This window comes from Eschrichtius robustus, chromosome 4 (genome assembly GCF_028021215.1).
Source record: "Eschrichtius robustus isolate mEscRob2 chromosome 4, mEscRob2.pri, whole genome shotgun sequence".
NCBI lineage: Eukaryota > Metazoa > Chordata > Mammalia > Artiodactyla > Eschrichtiidae > Eschrichtius > Eschrichtius robustus.
In genome coordinates, this window is record NC_090827.1 from 38,471,474 (window position 1) to 38,497,990 (window position 26,517).

Here is a 26,517-nt window from a genome sequence, read left to right on the forward strand (position 1 = left end):
AGAAAATTTTAGCCATTATCTCCTCATATGCTTCTTTTGCCCCCTTTTCTCTTTCTTCACGTTCTGGAACTCTAACTGCATTATGTTAGATCATTTGATAATGGTTTCAGTTACACCTGCAGGATTTTAATTTACCGAGGTGGCTGAGTGATGTCATGTAGAGGCTAATGCCATTGGAAGAGAATTTTATTCCTTACACTTTCCAAGAGAAGAGGGCACACCATGCCACCATAGGGCCATGTGGGGAAACACCAGGTTTTGGTCAGGAGTCAGGAAGGAGTGAGCGGAAATCCTAGACTAGAGCTTTTACTGGGGTGTCTGTAAGGCAGAGAAGGGGAGAAAGCATAGGATTAGCTACTCTGAGTAATGTTGGTGAGCTCTAGGCTGTAAGTGTGGTTTTCAGTTGTCTGGTATCTGGCCTGGGGGTGATTTTAGGGCAGGGGAAATATTGGCTGGGCGTGTGAGTTAGATAAAGGGGGCGGTTGGGGATATAGACTTGGGTTTGGTTGCTTTGCATGTGGAACGTGTGCTCCTGAACTCTTCATCATTGTTATTTTATTTTTCATTTCTTGCATATCCATTTGTGTCTTTTTAATAGTTTCCATCTCTTTGCTGAAATTCCCATCAGTTTATGTGTGTTGGCCGCCTTTTGCCATGGATCCTTTAACATATTTACTGTTGTTTTTAGGTTTCAGTTCCCCTCCCCCTCCCCCTCCCCCAGCCATACCTGGGCTATTTCTGGGTCTGGTTCTCTTGACTACTTCCTGTCTTGATGTTGGGTTACATTTCTTTGCTTCTTTGCATGCCTTGTAATTTTCTGGTTGAACACCAGGGATTGTAAGAGAGCAGTAGAGACTAAGTTAAGTAATATTCATATCTGGTAAAGGACATGCCCATTTTTCCATCAGGCTGCTAATGCGTAGGGCTGTCAGGTCAGTTGGCGGTTGAGCTGAGATTGGGCATTGTTGTTACTTTAGTTAGATTCTGTTAGTCACGGGCTTCCTGTGATTTGAGGATGCTATCTGAACCCTCTCCGGAAGCTCTCCCACCCTGCCCCTCAGTCTTAGCGGACACACCTCTTTCAGCTCTGCCCTCAGACTGCCCCTGAGCACCTGGGGAAACACCGTGGGAAGGAGTGAGAGGGTGCGTTCACATTCTCTTCGTGTCTGTGTCTTCTAAGGATTTAAACCATCACACCAGCTCATACTCTACCTTTAAAACTTTGTTAAAATCCTGTTTTTCTCATCTCTGATGGCTTCCTCTTTGTCCTGCTGCTTCACAAAGGTTGAAAACAGCTGTATGTGCACATGTGCCTTCTCTCCAAGAAAGGACTTGTTACTTTCTGCATTTTAGTTAACTAGGAATTTTTTGCATTTTCAGTTCTCATATGGTTCTTCACTTTACTTTACCTACTTGCTGTGCCGTGCGGCATGTGGGATCTTAGTTCCCCAACCAGGGATGCAACCCACGTCCCTGTGTTGGAAGCATGGAGCCTTAACCACTGGACCACCAGGGAAGTCCCATCAGATGGTTGTTTAACATAAAGCAAAACAAAACTGTGATTTTATAGGTTCTCCATCTTGTTCATGTTCTTAAGGTGAGAATGATGTTGTCTTAACAACTTCTACACAGCTGTTCTCTAATGATTAATGGGTTGAATTCACTTTTACTGGAGAAAACAATCCTCCTTGTGACTATATCATTGCTTCCTTGCTCTGTTTGAAACACCTTTTTAGTGGACAGAAGAAAGAAGTTGTTATAAAGTCTTCCCCCTTAGTAAAATCAGGTAACATGCTTTAATTATCTCAGGAGAAAATGTATGTATTTAAAAAATTTTCCAGCAACCCTTATGAGAAGCTAATTATGACTGCTACATTTCTAAAACTTTTAAAAGTGTTTTGCTTGGATTTGGCACTTTCCCCTTAGAGTATAATTTAGTGCAGGACTTGTAATGTGCTGGGGTTTTTTTTCCCCTCTTCCTTTTCAACATTCCTCTTAGAAAAGCATTAGAATATTCCCGATTTGTTACCATCATAAATTTTGGTAGCTGCTTCTTAGTTTTTTCTCTTAATTTCTCCATTTACAATAATATCAATTGACATCTCATAAATGTCTTGTGAATGTTTCTCTCTGCTCATGTATATTTTCTTAATATACGGGCTCATTGATCTGCCATGTAGAATCTAAGGAAAATGCATGTCTTCCATGTGCTTCGATAGCACTATAAAAAATGCAGTTGAAAGAGAATTAATAGATAAGGGGTCAAACATAGAATACAGATAGATACTAGTTTCCTAAAACTGTTTCTCACGCATCTGCCTTGGGTAGTGTCTGACGCGTAATAGTCCATACTGTTTTGAATGAATGAATGAAAAGAGATTGAGGTGCTGATTTAAGAATAAGAACCTGTTTAACCTGTTTCTTCAGATTTCAGTTCTCAACCTTGTGCTCTACAGATAATAATTTTGGTTTTAAGTAAGGACAGACTGTCCCGGCCAGGTGCTGTCTTTTGTCTGGTCCACTTTTCCTTCGTGGAGTTTATCCCATTGCCTTTGTATGCCAGGAATCCGCTTTGCCTTGCTATGCATGCAGGATTATCCAGAGCTTAGCACAGTGTGTGATACACAGCTCGTACCCGATGTTAGTTTGGTCGAGATGATTATTTGATGAAGGAAGAAGAGGAGGCGCTGTCCTCAGCTGGACCCGTGTAACGCATTGCAGCAGTATCTGCTCCAAGAACCCCAAATTAGAACGTTCTCCATCCTGGTTCTAGCTTCTGGGGAGTCGCTAATGTTTTTCCCTTAGCTTCTCCGTGAAATGAAAAAGAGATAATTGCTATTTCTTTCTTTATGTAAATGTGAATAATCCAGCACATTGTTATAAAATTTTCTGTTCTTCACTAGCCTCTTGGTCACCATGTTGTTCTATATGTCCATTAAATCTTATTAATAAAACATGTCTTTGTTTCAAAAACCAGAGAATTTTTATGGTTTAAGGATGAGATGCTATTAATACTGTAGTTTAAAATGTGTCCTTAAGTCTCAGTTTGGCTTGATTTCCTAGCAATTGATTATTAAAAAAGGGGAAGAAACTTGAGAAATTTAAAATCGTTGAAACGTGTTTTAGCACACGATGTTTTATTTAGAGGTAGGGGCTTATAGTGGATGGCTGTGGGCAGCGTGTGTGGTAGGATGGGGCCCAGCTTTCTGTAATACTGGTGACTGATCCCTTTAAGTAACATGTGGCAAGTGTGAAGTGTTCGGAGGAATCACTACAGTGTGATGAATTAATTCTCCAAACTGGAATTGTTGTGTTACTGTGTTATTATTTGTCAAAATGGGAACAGAAATAGAATTCTTTCCTTGTAGGTGATAGATTGCTACTGAATCTCTTATCTTTCAGCAGGTTGATTTGTTTGTTCTCTGCCGTATCCCTTAAAGGTCTAGGGGGCTCAAGTCTGAGGCATCATGCCTCGGAGGCAAGGAGTAGAGTAACGCTTTAGTTTTTATGCCACATTGGATTTCTATCCAGTTGTAATATGGCTGTTTCATCTGAAGCCTGACGATTGCTTTTGTCCTCACTTTACTATCTGTAATTCTAGTTCATGACTCTTCATCATTCAGTACTTTTGTCTTGTCTTCCAAGTTATCAGAACCGGTCATTATTTCTCTTATCTGCTGCTCTATGTACAACTTAGTTAAGAGTATCCAACCAGGGACTTCCCTGGTGGTCCAGTGGTAAAGAATCCACCTTCCAATGCAGGGGATGTGGGTTCGATCCCTGGTTGGGGAACTAAGATCTCATATACTGCGGGGCAGCTAAGCCAGCACGCCACAACTTTTGAGCTCGCGTGCCTCAACTAGGGAGAGAAAACCCACACGCCACAACTAGAGAGAGAAAACCCGCACACCACAACTACAGAGAAACCCGCGTGCCTCAATGAAGATTCCGCGTGCCACAACTAAGCCCCGACGCAGCCAAAAAAAAAAAAAAGGAAAATAAATAAATAAAATAAATGAATATTGAAAAAAAAAAGAATATCCAACCATATACTGGTAGTAAATGTTATCTCCCCTTGAGTATGAATGGAAAACCTTAGGGGGAAAACAAAAGGAAACTAGAAAGCACAGGAAATTTCATCAGGTTCGGTGTCTGATTTTGAGTATTATAAGTATAGTAAGTCCTTATTTGCTACAGTTGTTTTTGGCTCTCACCGAATCCCTTAACTAGTTATTGACGTTATATTGGAAATGATCTGTCTTTTATTCTTTATTCTTGGAGTGACAGCTTTCTTACTCATTATTTTGTTGCCCATAGTATGTAGTAGCACCTCATGACTATTTCTCAGGTCCATTCATTTGTTTTTCCTTCATTTTGGTCACTCTGTCTTATCCTCTGAGTCTTCTAACGAATCTTTGCACCCACCCCTCTTCAGTCTGTTTTCCGCCCAGCAGCAGCCAGTGTTCATGTACACCTTTAATCTGATCATGTTAACCCCCTACTAAAAACTTTCAGTGACATTTAGGATAAGCAAACCCTTAGCATGGCCAAGGAGGCCCTTTGTGGCGGGACCCTGAGCTGCATCTCCAGCTTTCCATCATGTTGCTGGTCCAGCTGGTTTGTAGGACCCGTGATGAGGCTGATCCCAGCTCCAAGAAAGTGCGCTCTTTCCTCCTAGGTTCCTCTTTGGTCTAGGGGACGACTCTGGCCCTATTGCTCCTGCATGGCTCATTTATCCATAAAGCCTCAGATTAAATGTCGCTTCCCCAGGGATGCCTACCTTCCAGGGTTAGGCCAGGCTTTCCTTTTCTAACTCCATAGCACCTTGAAATCCTGAAGTTGCCCAAAGAGACTGGCAGCGGAACTAGCTCACCGACAAGTCTCCTAGACCACAGTGATTTAGCATATTTGAAACTGAAAGCTTTTATATGTGGACACGCATCTCCTGATGTCCTGCTCTCTTCTTCTTTTCCTTCTAGGTAGCTGGTTTCACTCATTTACACTTACCTGACTCCCTGGCAGCGCTCTGTGTACTTGTAACTAATTGATTATTTGTAATTTGTTTACCTTTTGCTTTCTGTGCTAGATAGTCAGCCCTTTGTGGGCTGTGCGCTCAGCCCAGTGCCTAGCAGGTAGTGAGATATTTAATAATTCCTGACCCTCTGGTACAAGACCTAAAGCACAACGGATAATCGTTCAATGGTCGTTGAACTGAATGTTTGTAAACCCCGTGTTTGTATTCCCGTGACAGACTTTGCCATTTTTAACCTGGGGTCCCGTTTTCTCTGCTGGTTTTGCCATTCCTGGATTAGAAAAGCTGTTAACTTTCTGTTATATATTTGCTGTAGCCTCTTACTGTCCATTTTATACTTTAGTTCACTTAGTTACATATTAAGTGTTTGAATCCATTCCATATACTTTTGGGAGAGGTCTTTAGCTGTTTTTTCTCCTTTACAAGAATGGAGCAGTCATGCAGACCTGAGACCCCTGTGTGTAAATATTGTTTTATCACTTAACCGATGTAAAGAAAAACATGCCTGCCATCTGAAGTTTTCCCTCACAATTTTAATTAACTCCCCTGAGCCCAGTGTGGGTTACTAAGAATAAGGGCCAAAATCTTCACGTCCCATTCGAGGCACTTCTTAAAACAGCCTGGTTTTCTGGGCATCTTGCCTCGATTCTTGCTCCAGAAGGATGCTGTGCATAGAAGAGCAGGAGGAGGTGGAATCTTGGTTGTGAGCCCCGTAGTGCCAAGGTGATGGCAGAGCCGGGCCAACGCTGAAATGTTTAGGGTAGACAGTAAAGAGCCATTTTGCTGTTCAGCAGTGGGGTAGGGGGATTACAAGTGATTTTTTTTCCCACAAAATGCATAGTCTGGAGAAAATGGTTGAAGACAAGAGACTATCAGTTGCAGCTATAGTTACTTGGTAGTGAACTTGAAGCACATAACTTCTCAGGCTTTATAACCATCACGTGGGGAGAAAGCCTAATGCCTGTGGGTGTGAACATTGGGGGCATCGCATATTTGTATTTGGCATGATGCTTTTGGAGTATTGCATGCTTTATAGTACTTTATAAAAATTGTAGCGATTATTGAATTGCACTTGATTCTTGCTGCTTGCTTTACTTGTAAGAGATTACCCAATACTTGAAAATGAGGTGAAGTACTGTTACAGGAGTGTTAACTTTAAAAAGTATATTCAGTGTCAAAGGAGAATGAATGTTTACTTTCCATTTCAACCATCTATTTTCATTTCCAGTTGTCTATGGTTTGGAATATTCTACCTTTTCATCCCTTGCCAGAAAGGTTCATTTTTAATACTTTTGATCAAATATACAAAATTTGTTTCATTGGAGAAACCACCACAGTTTAAGAGGAATTATTAATGGCTTTTCTACCTAGGACTCCTTCCCAATATGAAGAGTTTTCTGGCAGACTCTCTAAATGTCCAAATAAACTGAACTGAGAAAGATTGGCATTTGGCCCTGAGGACCAACCCAGAGCTCTAAGAAAATACAGAGGAAACACCCTAAACGGTTAACAGTGCTGTCTTCTTGGAAGTAGAATTGGGATGGGGTGAAAGATGATTTTCTGCTTTCACTCTGCCCATGCCTGGGTAACAATAAACATGTATCTCTTTTATAAATAAAATTTAATCATTACTACCACCCCACACCTATTAGAATGGCTACTTTCAAAAAAAAAAAAGAGAAAGAGAGAGAAAATTACAAGTGTTGGTGAAGATATGGAGAAATTGGAACCCTGTGCATTGTTAGTGGAAATGAACAACATTAAAAAAAAAAAAAAATTACATTTGACCCCTCTTGTGAAACAAAACTATTTCTCCCTACTCACAGAACACTTCTGTACTCAGAATGGTGTGGGTTTCTCTGCACTAAGCAATTCCTCAATTCTCTGTGGAGACCAAGTGTCCTATGATTGAACTTAGTTTTGACACTAGGTAGAGTTCATGAAGACCCAACAGATCAAGGGCTCAAGACTGCCCCCCTACCGCTTCAGATGCCAGTCACAAGTCCAGGTTGTCAGCTGTGCTTTTGGTTATATAAATCAGGCATTCCCATGACCCTGTCCTTGAGTTTGATAATTTGCTAGAATGCCTCACAGAACTCTGGAAAACAGTTTACTTACTGTTGCTGATTTATTACAAAGGATATTTTAATGGGAACAGACGAAGAGATTCATGAAGCGATATGTAGGGCAAAGTATGGAGGAAGGGGCTTGGAGCTCCCATGTCTTCTCTAGGTGCTCTCCCTCTAGCATCTTCATGGGCTCATCAGCCTGCAAGCTCTCTGAACCCCAGGGATTTTTATGGAGGCTTCATTGTGCAGGAATGATTGATTAAATCGTTGGCCATTGGTGTTTGAAGTCAATTTCCAGCCCTACCCCACTCCTGGGAGGTGTATGGGTGGGGTGGAGCTGAAAGTTCTAATCCTCTAATCACATGGTTGGTTCCCTTGGCAACCGGCCCTCATCCTGAGACTTTCCAGGAGCCCCCCAGTCCCGTCAGCTCATTAGTATACAAAATGACACATCATTGCAGAGATTCTAAGGGTTTTAGGAGCTGTGTGCCAGGAAATAGGGTCAGAGACCAGACATACATTTATTATGTCATGCTGGACAACTCCACTTGTGGGTATATACCCAAAAGAATTGGAAGCAGGGTCTCAAGGAGATATTTGTACACCTATGTTGATAGCAGCATTGTTTACAGTAGCCATGTGGAAACAAGCCACATGTCCATTGATGGATGAATGGGTAAGCAAAATGTGGTCTGTACATACAGTGGAATTCTGTTCAGCCTTAAAAAGGAAGGAAATTCTGACGCACGCTATAGCATGGATGAAAATGGAGGATACTTTACTAAGCGAAATAAGCAAATCACAAAAAAGGCAAATACTGTATGAGTCCACTTCTAAGAGTTACCTAGAATAATCAAATTCACAGAGACAGAAGGAAGAAGGGTGGTTGTCAGGGGCTGTGAGGAGGGGAAATGGGGACTTTTTCATGGGTACAGAGTTTTAGTTTTACAAGATGAAGAGTTCTGGAGACTGGACTCAACACTGCTCAACTGTGTAGTTAAAAATAGTGAAGATGGTATATTTTATGTTCTGCGTATTTTATCACAATTGAAAATTTAAAAGAAACAATCACCACAATGAAAAATTAGAAAGTAGAAAAGGAGGTTTGTTTTTAGCAGCCAAGGGGTAACCTGATCTGTTCCTGGTGTCTTGCAGGCCTGGAGTTTCTTTGACCATGCAGGCGTTTTCGGAAGAGGAGAGGAAGCAGTGGTTGGAAGCTCTGGGTGGAAAAGAAGCTGTAAGAATAACCAATGGTTGAGTTTTATTTCAAATCCTGTAGAGTTGGCTTGTGTTCGTTTTCATGTTGTTTTTGCTTTATAGTATTTGAAAAAAGTTCCCTGCTGAAACTGGTGTCTGAATTCCTCTTGGAAGCATTCGGTATTCTAGAAATTTGGCTTGAGGTAGCAGGGGCGCACATGAGACTGGTATATCGTTAGTTTTTATTTTTGATTTTTCTTGACTTTGCTGCTAGGATGTGCTTTGCTTGAGGAACTCATCTGAATCCTCAATTTCTTTTTTCCTACCTGTGACAGTACTTTGGGTGATGAACACAATAAATGCTTGCAATTTGATCTCAGTGGAGATGGAACAGTAAATATGAGGCTGTGCAGGCAATATTAGAAGTGACTGCTGTACTTATTTTGCATCATTTGCCAATTTATGGTTCAGCCTAATGATTCACAGGGTGCAATATTATGTAGCCGTAGTGAATGGGCCTCTGTATTCAGATTGGTTTGAGGAATAAATTAAAGGCAGTGATAGAGATCAAGAGGCACAGGAATTCAGTCAGTTTGCCACTTTATTCAAGCACTACCTTCCTCTCAGTGGACTGGTCGCATTTGGGAGCTGAGAATTGGATAGCTCATCTATTGAATGGGGCACTTAGTGAGGATAATTATAGAAAACACCATAGAACCAATTTCAGTCAACTCCGCTTACAGTCTTATGACTCTGAACAAACCGCCAGTGCAGGTACCAGGTGGGCTTACCTGGAGAGCATTTGCCATTTCAGCAGGATTTAAAATAAAAAGAGGAAAGAGCATGATTTGCAAAGTGGAAGAGGGGTCATATATAGTAAAAAGAGAGGTGTCAGGATAGAGCTTATGAAACGGGCAAAATATATTGTTATCTGATGGTAGTGGGGAGCACACTGAGAGCGTAGGAAATAAGGCAGAGAGGCTGGGCAGCAACGCGTGTGGCAATCTTGATGTGGTGTTTGAGAAATGGAAGCCCAAATTACATCTTTTAAAAATACATCCTATATAGGAGAATGTATCATTCTTGGAGGAAAAAGGCAGTGATTGGAATTGTGTATCATTTTCTTATGCTTGATCTACATTTAGCCTCCGTGGTTTTATTTCTATTTACTCTTAATTTGTCCTTGAAAATTTTAGCTGGGAGTCAGGAGTACTTCCAGCATTGACAGTTGCTGAGATCCAAAACAGGTTGTCCTAATCCTCTCTAGTAAAGGCAAGGCAGTGACTGGGACTTGTTCCCCCAGAGATTCAAGAAGTTCTTTGGAAAGTGAGTTTGCTTATTTGCATAGCAAAATGATCCCATGACTAAGTCATGAAGAAATAAGTCTATTGCCAAAGGCAGTGTAACCTTGAAGACGTATAAGCTCTCCTTTAGAGTGAAAAAGCCAAGTAATTAATTCGAGATATACAGACAAAGGCAAGTATGTAGAAAGAAAATAAATATTCAGCTATGTGTTTACAAGAGGTCACTTAAGGCACTGTGTATTTTTTCCAGGTGATGTATGTGCCTTGCAAATAACGGGACAGCGCAGAATTCTCAGAGGCAGCCTGGGATCATCACCTTGATATTTCAGATGTGGTTATTAAAATTATGGGCAGGAGTCGTGTGTTTCTTAAGTAAACAGCAGATTTTAGAAATAGTGATGAAAAAAATGAGCTTACTGATTAGAATGCAGCCATTCGTTTGAGCATTTCAAATTTACATGAACTTTCAGTCCTGGCCCCTTCATCTTATTTTTGCTACTTTGGCAATATCTCAGTGAGAGACAAAGGAGACCCAGAGTGCTCCTTTTTGTTACCTATCTTTGCATGACAGGTGATTTACCAATGTCAGTGTATTTTTTGTACAGTCCCTAGGTGTGCCTACTGGAATCACTTTTATTGATTTGCTAAAAATATTGTTTCCCCCTTTTCTCTTTTATTAGCTGTTCCCTAGTTTCAATAGAGCCATCATCCCAAGACCAGAAGGAAGTAAGTGCTAATTTATAAAAATGACTGTTGTCTCCCTTTCTCATGAGTTATTTTGTTTTTATTACTGATGTCAAACAGTTGCTGGGTGCTTACTCTCTGTACCCTGTCTGTGTTAGTTCTCTAAGTAGTAGATGTCTTATTCATTGAGGACCTCCTCAAATTTTCCTGGACAGCTGTAATCCTCCTTGATCTTTCCCATCTCTGAGCGTTTTTCTTTCCAGTCTTTCTATATAAAACCGAAAAAAACTTTCTCTGTAATTCACTTTGGTATTTGTTTTTATAGCCACAAATGAATACATGAGTTTCAGTTATGCATCTGTCAACTTCCTAAGTTGTAAACTCCTGTGGATAGGAACTGTTTATGAGGTCCCCTGTTCTCAACCCTTCTCACCTCCACCCTTAATATACTTTATCCTTAAAGTCTCTTGAGTATGGGCTGTACAAATAGTATAGCATTGCACCTTAGAAAATAAAACAAACAACAGCCAAACACGTTCAGGTATTCTAGGACAATAATTTTCACTTCCATTGTATGCACTAGAGGAAAAGGAAGTACTCCCTAGCTCTGTACTCTTGATTTGTACTGAGATAAAGTGAAAATGTGATCAAATTTGCTGGGTTCTTTATGAATCTACTTTTAATATCTTTGGAGGAATGAAACTACATTGGTCAATGTCCACAGTTTGGAAACATTGTTAAATACCCATGATTTTGAAATGATCATGATGTGTATATCACTTAGCCTGCCACTGAAAATTGACCTGGTGCCGGGGAAGGTTGTCAGTCACCGAAGTACCTCTTCTTCCCCTTCATCCTTTCTTTTGCTTTTCTTTCTCTTTCCTCTTTCTCTTTCCCCCTCTTTCCTTCTCTTTCTCTCTTTCTTTTCTTGTTTTTATAGAAAAACAAAAACATGCCTTGCTTTGGAAAAGTAGTTTTGCTAAGCAGAAAGAAGCACTTGCATTTTATGTAAATGTTGTGAATAGTGGATCCTGAAAAAAGTAAACCACTGCCCAATTTTCCTCCTTAAAATGCTCTCCCAGCTTAGTTGTAAACCTGCACAGTTTATGTTCATGACTTGTTCATGCTATCCCCTCTGAGGACAAAGAGTTATTTAGTATTCCTGCTCCTGAGTTCTAAATACAGAATAAAGCATTCACTTTCCCTGATTGCATTTTTGAAACAAGAATTGCCTTTTATTAGGGTATTCATATAGGTCAGCCTAATCATGGTTAAGTATCCATATTAGAAAACAATATAAAATTATATTTTCAAAATCTTTTTTTCCTACATGAATCATCTGTTTTAAATTCATTATGAAAATAATAAAATGTTAAACGCTTAGGGCATGGTGTAAAATATGAAAAAAAATCTCAAGCTCATGGCTCAAATACCATTTTTTAAAAGTATTTAAAAAAAATTTTCCCTCTAGGTTAAAAAAAAAAAAAAAGTTTTGTGTTCTCCAGCTTGTCAAGAAATTTAAGAACTTTCGCTCATATATATAATTAAAAAACAAACCTGAGCTGTTGTTGGAATTTGGGCAAAATGCTAACTATTTCTAGATAGCTTCCCCTAAAGATTTGTGTCACTTTCTTTTCCACTATTTAAAATACTATATTTATTAACTTAAAACCTAGTTTAAATTACAAGTTTATTTATATATGTTGGTAATAAATGTCTTGAAATTCCAGTAAATGCTCCTCTTAGTATATGAAATTCTCATTTACATTATTTAAACAGAGAATGCGTGGCCTTTAGCTTTCTTTTTTTAAAGAGTGAAATAAAAATTATATTGGATTTAAATAATTTTGTCCTATTTTTGTAAGGAAGAGATTGTGAGTAACTAATTGTGCCTTTAATATTTTATAACTGTTTCTTTTAGGTGCACAGTTGGATAAGATGGGATTCACAATTCTTAGAAAATGCATCAGTGCAGTTGAAACACGAGGTAACATGATTGAATCATTTTATTCATGAGAGGCTATAGGTATGTAAAATCTAAGGGTCATTTCAAATGCTTACTGCATGGTTAAGTGTTGTAGAATGAAATATATTAATGCAAAATGCACATTCTAGGCATCAGAGATCCAGTTGTTCATTTACTCTGGCAGGGTGGGGTTTTCCTTTTTATTTACATGTTTCTCCCTTGCATTGAAACAAAGTCAGGGCTAAAATGAGAATCAGTAGAAGAATCAGCAGTGTCGGACAACCAGTCTTAATCACTTCTTGTTCACGCACTAGTAAGATATCTCCATCTTCCATTGTCTTGTTGGCTTCCAGTTTAAAAATTGGCGTCATTAAGATATCATTTACTTAGAGTAAAATTCATTGATTTTAACTGTACAAATTGATGAGTTTTGACAAATGTGTATAGTTGTGTAACTACCACCACAATCATAGAAGATTTCTATCTCCCCCCAAAATTCCTTTGTGCCCCTTTGCAGTCAGTCTCTACTCCTTCCTTGACCCTTGGCAACTACTGAGCTGCTTTTCATCACTTTAGTTCTTTTTTTTTTTTTTTTGTAAGCATTTTATATGAATGGAATTATGCAGTATATAGTCTTTTGAGTCTGGCCTCTTTGTTTAGCTTTTGAGATTCATCTTGTCGGGTGTAGCCTTAGCTCATTTCTTTTCATCGCTAGGTAGTATTTCATTATATAGATATACTGCACTTTGCTTATTCATCCACCTGTTGGTAATATTTAGGTATTTTCCATTTTAAACTTCAGGAAAGATAATCCCTCCCCATTTTGGTCCCCTGACTAAAAGCTCAAAGGTCTCTTGTTTAGAGTTCCTAAGGAAAAGCGGGGCCCTGGCACTTTGCAGCCATTCCAGCAGACTTTGGAGAAACTAAATATTGAACTTTGCAAAACAGGCTCTTTCTGGAGGGTGGATTTCTCTTTGTTTAGAGTCTAGTGAAGTATGGATAAATTGAATATTTAATTCACTCTCATACATTGTATATCCCAGTCCTACTTTGGATGACTTAGCGGGATGAAGCATTGCACTCACGTTTTCTGTCAAAACAAGGTCTTTGTTATAAAGCCAGGACTGCCACCTGTGAAATGAGAGTGCTGGCTAACAGATGAATACGAGCTGTTGTATGATTTGGGTATTTGCCCATCGATAATAAAAACCCAAGCCACAGAAAGCTTTTCTCCCATTCTCTCTAACAGTGGCAATTCAGGCTATGACAGGATTTCATTCATTTCAACCTGCACTGAGGTTGAGCTGACAAATTTCCTCTTTTTCCTAGTGCTTGAGAAATTTCCAAAATTGGGATGCTGTGATTTTCATATCTCTCACTTCATCATTCGTGTTTCTCCTTTTCCTGAGCTTCTTAGGAGGCTTCATTGTATCACTTGCATGCTTATTATTTTGGTAAATAAAATTCTTTCCCCAAAGGATATAATTTATACATACTTGCTTCTGCCTGACCAGATTAAAAAAATCTATCTAGAATGCTTTCGGATTGGTCTGTGTAGTTTTATGGAGTGTTATGTACATTGAATGGAATATGTATAGTAGAATCTGCATGTATTGAATGCATTTTTATTATAAATATGTAAATTGTTGGATTTTCTTTACAGAAGAATGAGTCTACAGATTTTAAGTTAGATTTTCCCCATTTAAAATAAAAGATAAAAAAGCATATGTTTTTCTTTTCAAATTTTTTGTTCCTAAAAGTCTTCCATTACTAAAGCCTTTTGTTTTGAGTGGAGTAATAGACAAAAAATAGAGTTAAAAGACTCAACTGTCAGTTCATGTTATTCAACATGATGAGGAACCGTGTGGAATCTCTGAGTCTTTTATCCTAAATTTAAAAGTGCTCTCAGGGACTATTGCTCTTAATGATTTCCCCCACACCACCTATCATGGCTGTTGATTTTTTTTTTTTTAAATGCTACAGATGTTGTGGCATCACTTTTTTTTTTTTTTTTAACATCTTTATTGGAGTATAATTGCTTTACAATGCTGTGTTAGTTTCTGCTGTATAACAAAGTGAATCAGCTGTAAGTATACATATATCCCCCTATCCCCTCCCTCTTGCGTCTCCCTCCCACCCTCCCTATCCCACCCCTCCAGGTGGTCACAAAGCACCGAGCTGATCTCCCTGTGCTATGTGGCTGCTCCCCACTAGCTATCTATTTTACATTTGGTAGTGCATATATGTCAATGCCACTCTCTCACTTCGTCCCAGCTTACCCTTCCCCCCGCCATGTCCTCAAGTCCATTTTCTACATCTGCATCCCCATTCCTGTCCTGCCCCTAGGCCCTTCACAACCATCCTTTACTTTTTTTTTTTTTTTTTGATTCCATATATATGTGTTAGCATACAGTATTTGTTTTTCTCTTTCTGACTTACTTCACTCTGTATGACAGACTCTAGGACCATCCACCTCACCTACAAATAACTCAATTTTGTTTCTTTTTATGGCTGAGTAATATTCCATTGTATATATGTGCCACATCTTCTTTATCCATTCATCTGTTGATGGACACTTAGGTTGCTTCCATGTCCTGGCTATTGTAAATAGTGCTGCAATGAACATTGTGGTACATGATTCTTTTTGAATTATGGTCTTCTCAGGGTATATGCCCAGTAGTGGGATTGCTGGGTCGTAGGGTAGTTCTATTTTTAGTTTTTTAAGGAACTTCCGTACTGTTCTCCATAGTGGCTGTATCAATTTACATTCTCACCGACAGTGCAGGAGGTTTGCCTTTTCTCCACATCCTCTCCAGCATTTACTGTTCGTAGATTCTTTGATGGTGGCCATTCTGACCAGTGTGAGGTGATACCTCATTGTAGTTTGATTTGCTTTCTCTAATGATTAGCAATGTTGAGGATCCTTTCATGTGTTTGTTGGCAATCTGTATATCTTCTTTAGAGAGATGTCTATTTAGGTCTTCTGCCCATTTTTGAATTGGGTTGTTTGGTTTTTTGATATTGAGCTGCATGAGCTGCTTGTATATTTTGGAGATTAATCCTTTGTCAGTTGCTTCGTTTGCAAATATTTCTCCCATTCTGAGGGTTGTCTTTTTGTCTTGTTTATGTTTTCCTTTGCTGTGCAAAAGCTTTTAAGTTTCATTAGGTCCCATTTGTTTATTTTTGTTTTTATTTGCATTTCTCTGGGGGGTGGGTCAGAAAGGATCTTGCTGTGATTTATGTCATAGAGTGTTCTTCCTATGGTGTCCTCTAGGAGTTTTATAGTGTCTGGCCTTACATTTAGGTCTTTAATCCATTTTGAGTTTATTTTTGTGTATGGTGTTAGGAAGTGTTCTAATTACATTCTTTTACCGGTAGCTGTCCAGATTTCCGAGCACCACTTATTGAAGAGGCTGTCTTTTCTCCACTGTATATTCTTGCCTCCTTTATCAAAGATAATGTTACCATATGTGCATGGGTTTATCTCTGGGCTTTCTATCCTGTTCCATTGATCCATATTTCTGTTTTTGTGCTAGTACCATACTGTCTTGTTTATTGTAGCTTTGTAGTATAGTCTGAAGTCTGGGAGCCTGATTCCTCCAGCTCCATTTTTCGTTCTCAAGATTGCTTTGGCTATTCGGGGTCTTTTGTGTTTCCATACAAATTGTGAAATTTTTTGTTCTAGTTCTGTGAAAAATGCCATTGATAGTTTGATAGGGATTGCATTGAATCTGTAGATTGCTTTGGGTAGTATAGTCATTTCCTCAATGTTGATTCTTCCAATCCAAAAACATGGTATATGTCTCCATCTCTTTGTATCATCTTTAATTTCTTTCTTCTTGTCTTACAGTTTTCTGCATACAGGTCTTTTGTCTCCTTAGGTAGGTTTATTCCTAGGTATTTTATTCTTTTTGTTGCAATGGTAAACGGGAGTGTTTCCTTAATTTCTCTTTCAGATTTGTCATCATTAGTGTATAGGAATGCAAGAGATTTCTGTGCATTAATTTTGTATCCTGCTACCCTACCAAATTCATTGATTAGCTCTAGTAGTTTTCTGGTAGTATCTTTAGGATTCTCTATGTATAGTATCATGTCATCTGCAAACAGTAACAGTTTTACTTCTTTTCCAATTTGGATTCCTTTTATTTCTTTTTCTTCTCTGACTGATGTGGCTAAAACTTCCAAAACTATGTTGAATAGTACTGGTGAGAGTGAGCAACCTTATCTTGTTCCTGATCTTAGAGGAAATGGTTTCAGTTTTTCACCATTGAGAAGGATGTTGGCTGTGTGTTTGTCATAGATGGCCTTTATTATGTTGAGGTAGGTTCCCTCTATGCCTGCTTCCTGGAGAGTTTTTTTTTATCATAAATGGGTGTTGAATTTTGTCAAAAGCTTTTTCTGCATCTATTGAGATTATCATATGGTTTTTATCCTTCAATTTGTTAATATGGTGTATCACATTGATTGATTTGCATATATTGAAAAATCCTTGCATTCCTGGGATAAACCCCACTTGATCCTGGTGTATGATCCTTTTAATGTGCTGTTGGATTCTGTTTGCTAGTATTTTGTTGAGGATTTTTGCATCTATGTTCATCAGTGAGATTGGCCTGTAGTTTTCTTTCTTTGTGACATCTTGGTCTGGTGTTGGTATCAGGGTGATGGTGGCCTTGTAGAATGAGTTTGGGAGTGTTCCTCTCTCTGCTATATTTTGGAAGAGTTTGAGAAGGATAGGTGTTAGCTCTTCTCTAAATGTTTGATAGAATTCGCCTGTGAGGCCATCTGGTCCTGGGCTTTTGTTTGTAGGATGATTTTTAATCACAGTTTCAACTTCAGTGCTTGTGATTGGTCTGTTTATATTTTCTATTTCTTCCTGGTTCAGTCTCGGAAGGTTGTACTTTTCTAAGAATCTGTCCATTTCTTCCAGGTTGTCCATTTTATTGGCATAGAGTTCCTTGTAGTAATCTTTCATTATCCTTTGTATTTCTGCAGTGTCCGTTGTTACTTCTCCTTTTTCATTTCTAATTCTGTTGGTTTGAGTCTTTTCCCTTTTTTTCTTGATGAGTGTGGCTAATGGTTTATCAGTTTTGTTTATCTTGTCAAAGAACCAGCTTTTAGTTTTATTGATCTTTGCTATTGTTTCCTTCTTTTCTTTTTCATTTATTTCTGATCTGATGTTTATGATTTCTTTCCTCCTGCTAACTTTGGGTTTTTTTGTTCTTTTTTCTCTAATTGCTTTAGGTGTAAGGTTAGGTTATTTGAGATTTTTCTTGTTTCTTGAGGTAGGATTGTATTACTATAAACTTCCCTCTTAGAACTGCTTTTGCTGCATTCCATAGGTTTTGGATCATCGTGTTTTCATTGTCATTTGTTTCTAGGTATTTTTTGATTTCCTCTTTGATTTCTTCAGTGTTCTCTTGGTTATTTAGCAGTGTATTGTTTAGCCTCCAGGTATTTGTATTTTTTGCAGATTTTTTTTCCTGTAATATCTAGTCTCATAGTGTTGTGGTCAGAAAAGATACTTGATACGATTTCAATTTTCTTAACTTTACCAAGGCTTGACTTGTGACCCAAGATATGATCTGTCCTGGAGAATGTTCCATGAGCATTTGAGAGGAAGATGTATTCTGTTGTTTTTGGATGGAATGTCCTATAAATATCAATTAAGTCCATCTTGTTTGATGTGTCATTTAAAGCTGTGTTTCCTTATTTATTTTCATTTTGGATGATCTGTCCATTGGTGAAAGTGGGGTGTTAAAGTCTCCTACTGTTATTGTGTTATTGTCAGTTTCCCCTTTTATGGCTATTAGCATTTGCCTTATGTATTGAGGTGCTCCTGTGTTGGGTGCATAAATATTTACAATTGTTATATCTTCTTCTTAGATTGATCTTTTGATCATTATGTAGTGTCCTTCTTTGTCTCTTGTAATAGTCTTTATTTTAAAGTCTATTTTGTCTGATATTTGAATTGCTACCTCAGCTTTCTTTTCATTTCCATTTTCATGGAATATCATTTTCCATCCCCTCACTTTCAGTCTGTATGTATCCCTAGGTCTGAAGTGGGTCTCTTGTAGACAGCATATATATGGGTCTTGTTTTTGTATCCATTCAGCCAGCCTGTGTGTTTTGGCTGGAGCATTTAATCCATTTACATTTAAGGTAATTATCGATATGTATGTTCCTATTACCATTTTGTTAATTGTTTTTGGTTTGTTTTGTATGTGTTTTCCTTCTCTTGTGTTTCCTGCCTAGAGAAGTTCCTTTAGCATTTGTTGTAAAGTTGGTTTGGTGGTGCTGAATTTTCTTAACTTTTGGTTGTCTGTAAAGGTTTTAATTTCTCCGTCAAGTCTGAATGAGATCCTTGCTGTTCAGAGTAATCTTGGTTGTTGGTTTTGCCCTTTCATCACTTTAAATATGTCCTGCCACTTCCTTTTGGCTTGCAGAGATTCTGCTGAAAGATCAACTGTTAACCTTCTGGGGATTTCCTTATATGTTATTTGTTGCTTTTTCCCTTGCTGCTTTTAATATCTTTTCTTTGTATTTAATTTTTTTTTTTTTTATAAATTTATTTATTTATATTTATTTTTGGCTGTGTTGGGTCTTCGTTTCTGTGCGAGGGCTTTCTCCAGTTGCGGCGAGCGGGGGCCACTCTTCATCGCGGTGCGCAGGTCTCTCACTGTCGTGGCCTCTCCCGTTGCGGAGCACAGGCTCCAGACGTGCAGGCTCAGTAGTTGTGGCTCACGGGCTTAGTCGCTCCGCGGCATGTGGGATCCTCCCAGACCAGGGCTCGAACCCGTGTTCCCTGCGTTGGCAGGCAGACTCTTAACCACTGCGCCACCAGGGAAGCCCTGTATTTAATTTTTGATAGTTTGATTAATATGTGTCTTGGTGTGTTTCTCCTTGGATTTATCCTGTGTGGGACTGTCTGTGTTTCTTGCACTTGATTGACCATTTCATTTCCCATGTTAGGGAATTTTTTGAGTATAATTTCTTCAAATATTTTCTCAGACCCTTTCTTTTTCTCTTCTTCTTCTGGGACCCCTATCATTTGAATGCTGGAGCATTTAATGTTGTCCCAGAGGTCTCTGAGACTGTTGTCAATTCTTTTCATTCTTTTTTCTTTATTCTGCTCTGCAGTAGTTATTTCTAGTATTTTATCTTCCAGGTCACTTATCCGTTCTTCTGCCTCAGTTATTCTGCTATTGATTCCTTCTAGAGAATTTTTAATTTCATTTATACTGTTGTTCATCATTGTTTGTTTGCTCTTTATTTCTTCTAGGTCCTTGTTAAACGTTTCTTGTATTTTCTCTATTCTATTTCCAATATTTTGGATATCTTTACTGTCATTACTCTGAATTCTTTTTCAGGTAGACTGTCTATTTCCTCTTCATTTGTTTGGTGTGGTGGCTTTTTACCTTGCTCCTTCATCTGCTGCATATTTCTCTGTCTTCTCATTTTGCTTTACTTACTGTGTTTGGGGTCTCCTTTTTGCAGGCTGCAGGTTCGTAGTTCCCGTTGTTTTTGGTGTCTGCCCCCAGTGGGTAAGGTTGGTTCAGTGAGTTGTGTAGGGTTCCTGGTAGAGGGGACTGGTGCCTGTGTTCTGGTGGGTGGGACTGGAGCTTGTCTTTCTGGTGGGCAGGGCTGTGTTTGGTTGTGTGTTTTAGGGTGTCTGTGAACTTATTATGCTTTTAGGCAGCCTCTCTGCTAATGGGTGGGGTTGTGCTCCTGTCTTGCTAGTTGTTTTGCATGGAGCGTCCAGCACTGGAGTTTGCTGTCCGTTGGGTTTAGCTGGGTCTTAGCGTTGAGACGGAGATCTCTGGGAGAGCTCTTGCCAATTGATATTATGTGTGGCCAGGAGGTCTCTGGTGGTCCAGTGTCTTGAGTTCTGCTCTCCCACCTCAGAGGCTCAGGCCTGACACCAGGCCGGAGCACCAAGACCCTGTCAGCCACACAGCTCAGAAGAAAAGGGAGAAAAAAAAAAAAAAGAAAAATAAATAAATAAATAAAATTTTTAAAAAAGTAAAATTATTAAAATAAAAAAAAGTAATAATAATAATAAAAAAGAAGAGAGCAACCAAACCAATAAACAAATCCACCAATGGTAACAAGTGCTAAAAACTATACTAAGAGAAACATAAAAATCAGAAACAGGTCAGTTGCAGACAGTTGCCCGCAAAGTCCACCGCGTCAATTTTGGTATGATTCATTGTCTATTCAGGTATTCCACAGAAGCAGGGTACATCAAATTGATTGTGGAGATTTAATTTGCTGCTCCTGTGGCTGCTGGGAGAGATTTCCCTTTCTGTTCTTTGTTCACACAGCTCCTGGGGTTCAGGTTTGGATTTGGCTCCACCTGTGCATGTAGGTCACTCTCAGGCATCTGTTCCCTGCCCAGACAGGATGGGGTTAAAGCAGTGGCTGATTAGGGTGCTCTTGCTCACTCAGGCCAGGAGGAGGGAAGGGTATGGTAGCTGTAATTGGAATGGTGGTGAGCTTGTGGCGGCATAGGCCGGTGTGATTTTGCAACAGCCTGAGGTGTACCGTGTGTTCTCCTGGGGAAGTTGTCCCTGGATCATGGGACCCTGGCAGTGGCGGAATGCACAGGCTCCGGGTGCGGGAGAGTGTGGATAGAGACCTGCGCTTGCACACAGGATTTTTGGTGGCTGCAGCAGCAGCATTAGTGTTTCATGCCCGTCTCTGGTGTCTGAGCTGATAGCCATGGCTCGCGCCTATCTCTGAAGCTTGTTTAGGTGGTGCTCTGCCTTCTGTGGGCAAGCAGGGAAGGAATCCCCTTTCCTCGCGCACCCTGAAACAATGGTCTCTTGCCTCTTAGGCAGGTCCAGACTTTTTCCCGGACTCCCTCCCGGCTAGCTGTGGCGCACTAGCCCCCTTCAGGCTGTGTTCACGCAGCCAACCCCAGTCTTCTCCCTGGGATCTGACCTCCGAAGCCCGAGCCTCAGCTGCCAGCCCCCACCCGCCCCGGCGGGTGAGCAGACAAGCCTCTCGGGCTGGTGAGTGCTGGTTGGCACCGATCCTCTGTGTGGGTATCTCTCTGCTTTGCCCTCTGCACCCCTGTTGCTGTGCTTGCGTCCGTAGCTCCGAAGCTTCCCTCCCTGTGTGCTGCCCATCTCCGCTAGTGAAGGGGCTTCCTAGTGTGTGGAAACTTTTCCTCCTTCACAGCTCCCTCCCAGAGGTGGAGGTCCCATCCCTATTCTTTTGTCTCTGTTTTTTCTTTTTTCTTTTGCCCTACCCATGTACGTGGGGAGTTTCTTGCCTTTTGGGAGGTCTGAGGTCTTCTGCCAGCGTTCAGTATGTGTTCTGTAGGAGTTGTTCCACATGTAGATGTATTTTTGATATATTTGTGGGGCAGAAGGTGTTCTCTTTGTGTTCCTCCTCCGCCATCTTGAAGGTGCCCCTGCATCATTTCTTTTCATCAGTCAGGATAAAGCTAGTTTGTGTTCCTGTAACAGGAAACCTGAAATTCTCTATCGCTTAAGACAACAAGACTTATTTCTCACTCAGACATTGGTAGGACGGTTTTGCCCATCACTGATATCTGGGCTTCCAGGTTCCTGGTTGCCTTGCCTGGAGGGCTTTGGACCAACAAGTGAGTACTCTGGCCTTGAAGTGAGTCATTTGCTCACAGTTGAATGGTCAGAAATGGCCACATGGCCCCACTCAACCCCAGTGAGTCTGCATAGCACAACCCTACCAGGAGCCTGGAAATTACACAGCCAGGAATATTTGGTGGATAACATTAATGACCACTGTGTGTACTTTGTGGGTCTACATGCCTGTGTCCAAAGGCATTTAATGATATCCGATTGAAGAATTATTTCTAATCACTTTTTTCAGTGTTTTAAACATGACTATCATTGTCTGAAAACTACCATTTCGTACGTTTTGGTTAAAGCAGTTAGTGTACCTTTTACCTACCATGTTCTTTTATTTTTATTTATCTATTTTTTTTATAAATAAATAAATAAAATAATTTATTTTTGGCTGAGTTGGGTCTCTGTTGCTGTGCACGGGCTTTCTCTAGTTGCTGAGAGCGGGGGCCACTCTTCGTTGTGGTGCATAGGCTTCTCACTGCGGTGGCTTCTCTTGATGCGGAGCATGGGCTCTAGGCGCGCGGGCTTCAGTACTTGTGGCTTGCGGGCTCTAGAGCGCAGGCTCAGTAGTTGTGGTGCACGAGCTTAGTTGCTCCGCGGCATGTGGGATCTTCCCGGACCAGGGCTCGAACCCGTGTCCCTTGCATTGGCAGGCGGATTCTTACCCACTGTGCCACCAGGGAAGCCCTACCATTTGCTTTTAAAAATAGCATTTGGCGTTTTTATCTACTTTGTTTGTGACATCACTTAAATATTTGCAAAGCATCAGACAAACGTCTAAAATTTGCTGTAGTCTTCAGTACCCTAAGAAAAGGTAACATTTTTAGAGTACTCACATACTAATATAGATAACATATATAATATATGACACATATATAATATACTCTGTATTGGCCAAATGGGACTGTTAGCATTTACTATACTTTTGGCATCAAAGCAAACCCCATTTCACTACAGTATCAGCGTCAATTAACAGATCATACTCTTCTTTTCCATAGAGTTGTTTGTTCAGGAGGGTAAGGCACCTTTGGGAGTCAGATCAACTGATCTTTCATCCATTTACCAAGTATTTGTCCATGATGTGAACCAGCTCTTAATGGATCCAGGCAATCTGACTACCACTGGGAAAGTATTGCTTATATTTTCCAAGCTGAAGGATTTCCTAAAGCAGCTGTTCTCAAACATTGCTGTGCAGTGGAATCACCTGGGATCTTTAAACAACACTGCTGCCTGGCTCTCACACGCAGTCAGTCTGATTTCATTGCTGTCAGCTGTGAACTAGGAAGTTGGCATTTTCAACGGCCCGAGGTGATGCTAATACGTAGTAAAGTTTAGGCACCACTGTCCTAATGGCAGTTTCTTGTGTGTTGGAGCAATGGAATACACAGTTGTTATCTTTATAGTGTCCTGTTACGTGGGGAACTTTCAACTTCTTTTTAAAAATAACCCAACCTAAACCCAGACAAACAAAACAGAAAACTTCCCAAGAAAATAGCACAGTGTTCTTTTCCTTCCCTCAGTAACAGGTGACTTATCATAGTTAAACCGTAGTTCTCATCTGAAGCCAGTCAACCAGTATTTATTGAGCAATCACGGGGTGTATTGATAAATAGCCTTGCTCTAGGCCGTTGGGATACATATTAAAGGCTGGTTACATATAATGCTCGATCCATGAACGGTAGACAAAATATAGATATTTGTAATTTAAGTATACCAGGTACTAAAATAAAAGTGTTACAGTTTTGCATGGATGAAGGGAATTTGAATGCATGTCGATGGATTGCTGAGTACTTGATCTTAATTGAGGATTATGTTTAGGAACAGCCTTCTTTGGATTTAAAAGAGTAGAAAAGTATATTTTAGCATTTAGAGAGACGTCAGCAAAGATGTGGAAACAGAAACAAGCCAAATGGAAAGGAAGCATGAAGAAACAGAGGTAAGGAAGTACTCAGGTTTTTGCATTTAATTGGCAAGGACCTGGGTAAGTACTAGAGGGTAGTGGATAGCAGAGTAGCAGGCTTATTAGAAAGGTAAATATAAAAACCAGTATTAGTAGCCGTATGTGGAATGACCCAGAATTCTGCCTAGGTTGGAGTATTCCATAGGGGAGGTAACTGATTGAGGATGATCGATTTGGCACTGGGGTCGGGCAGCACGGATACGTCCAAGTGATTGAGCAGATGAAGATGTAGTCATCTGGAGCAGTTGGTTGTACACAGAGAATCAGAGTTCTGCAAGGAATTTCACCTTCAAGTTTTAGTTTGGGAAACAAAGGATATCAGGGAAACTCACGGGTCCCTGGCAGACCTGATGAAATATATTAGGATCACCAGGGTGCTTCTTGAAAATGCAGATTCCTGAGCTCAGTCATCTTTGTTGAATCAAAATCATTGGTGGCCGGGCTTCTGTGGTAGACAGTGAGAGGTCCAATAAGAACAGACAAGTGGAGACAGGAGTTTTCTCATCTTCTACTTTTTAGGGGATAGAAGAAGCTTTCCTGAGAAAGTAGAGTTTATGAGGGCTCCGGGTCCTGGATCCATGTAACTTTTGGGATTACAAGAGAGAGCATAGTTGATGTAGGGTACAACCTCCACCCTAAAAAGCGAGGTTAAGAGAAGAAATCACAAAATGTCTCAAAGTGGCCAAGTTTCAGTGCATCAGAAGTCAAGGACGGTTCAAATCTAGATGCTTGTAGGTTAATCCAAGGCAAATTCAGAAGTGTTCACTCATCTCACTGCTTCGCTTCTAGCCCCTCCTACCTACCATCTCTTCATGATGCCTAGTTTCTGATGCCCTGTGGTAGATTCTCCCTCTGTGGGAAAAGACGCCAGTATTCTCAAGCAGTTTATACACCCTCTCGGCCATTGTTTGTGCAGCCACTCTGATCCATGGCGCTGTCACGATGGGGTCTGCTGTTCCAGGCGCCTGCACCCCTGAAAGATGATGATGGGTCCAGTCTTTTCCTTTGCCCCTCCTGGGCCTCTGAAATACCACTGACTCCAGGCTTCCTTGAGGACCCAGCAGTCGGGCTGCCTTCTAAAGCACGAGGGGGAACTGTTCTAGGTGCACATTTGCAGGGTGTCAGGAGCACAGAGTCTTGGCAGGGAAAAGAGTGGGTGTTGAAGTGGAGGTATTTGAAAGGATGTGCTGCATCTGGGACCTGAGAGTCATTAGGTGAGACCAGAGGAGGGGCTGGAGAGGCGTGTGGGAGAGAGGGGGCACTCAGGTTCCTCTGTGGAAGGTTTACCTTTCCGTGGGTGACAAGGATTTGTAGGTTTACGTTCCAAAGTGGTGCAATAAGGGAGGCATTTTGGAAAGTTGTAGTTTGGTAAAACTTTGTTAACCTTTCAGACCCATAGTCTCTAAAAAACTGGAATTAGGAAGTTCATTCTCACTATCTACTCCCACCCACGTTTGTGAAGGTCAAAAGAGCTAATTTTGGTAATAGTAGATCTTACTACTCATAAATGTATCTCTTTATTTCCTCTTTCCATCCTTCCCCTGGATTGTTTTAATCCCGAGATGTCCACGTTCTTCATTTGGCACTTCTGTTGCCTGGTATTGTTAACTGTGTCTCACATATTTATTTTGTTTCTGGAACTTTGCTTTTCCCTTGGAGTAGAGACAATGTCTTATTTATCCTTCGCTTGCCTCTTCTCATTTCTAAGTACGATGTCCTGCACACAGAGTAAGCACTCAATAGCAACTGCTTTTTGCTTGAGTATTCAGAGATCTGCTGAAAATGCCACATTGGCAATATTATGTGTTCCAACAATTTGTAAAATTATTGGAAGATTAGTGAAAGAATTTATTCTTCTGTATGTGATTGGAATTAGTACTTTCCAATAACTTGCAGGATTGGTTTTCACTCCATGAATTTGTCAGCATCTTTCTGAATTATGGGTAATATTTTAGACATAGATAGAAAGATACATCATGTTACATATGAAAAAAATCTCAAGGTTTCAGAGCTTGGAGAATAATTTCCTTAAGTAAACAACTTAAGGAACTGCCTCCCATGCCCGATACCTTGTCTTTTTTTTGGAACTGGGTGACACAGTGTTTTTCAGGTGCGTGTGTTGTAAAATGTGCAAAAACAAAGTAAGGCTCTTCTGCTTAAAAACTTCTTTAAATAGTCATCATGATTTAAAACTATATTTGTGTGCCACTTCTGTTTATGAATTTCTCTTAAAAAATTCTTCCATATGTGGATAATTTGAATATTCACTTTAATTTCTAGAGCATGGCATTAAAATGTCGGTCTAGGCAAGCTGTCAGTTATCAAATTCAGCTTTGTAACAAGCTGTGAATTCATGGGATAGAAGTAGGAAGCCACATCTAAGATGTGACAGTCTGAATTGTCGCATGTAAAAGTGAATTTCTCTTTCTTTGGAAAGCAAAGTTTTAGGTCTTTGGAAAACCGTTCTGAAGTTGGCTTGAGGATTTTTCTGATTCCAGAGCACTTCTGGAATTGTATGGGGCCTCAAGACGGTAGAAGATGATAATGTATAGTTTCAGTATTAATCTTTGTGGGAGGGAAAATGCCCAAAGTGGACTTCAACATATTTTACTACGCTTGCACATTAATCTTCAATTGCCAAGGGCCAATTATGTGCAAAATGAAGAAAATAAAGAACAGCTGTCCCCAGAAAAT

At 40.1% G+C, this 26,517-nt stretch overlaps 1 protein-coding gene across 2 annotated transcripts in view; it reads left to right on the plus strand.

The window, feature by feature from the left end:
• Positions 1–26,517, plus strand: part of ARHGAP10 (Rho GTPase activating protein 10) — a 326,787-nt gene that overhangs the window by 156,246 nt on the left and 144,024 nt on the right. For both annotated transcript variants that reach the window (XM_068542594.1, XM_068542595.1), the window contains exons 11-13: positions 8,257–8,338; positions 10,283–10,328; positions 12,208–12,273. In XM_068542594.1, coding sequence (XP_068398695.1) covers positions 8,257–8,338; positions 10,283–10,328; positions 12,208–12,273 — 194 coding nt within the window. The remainder of the gene's footprint in view (positions 1–8,256; positions 8,339–10,282; positions 10,329–12,207; positions 12,274–26,517) is intronic.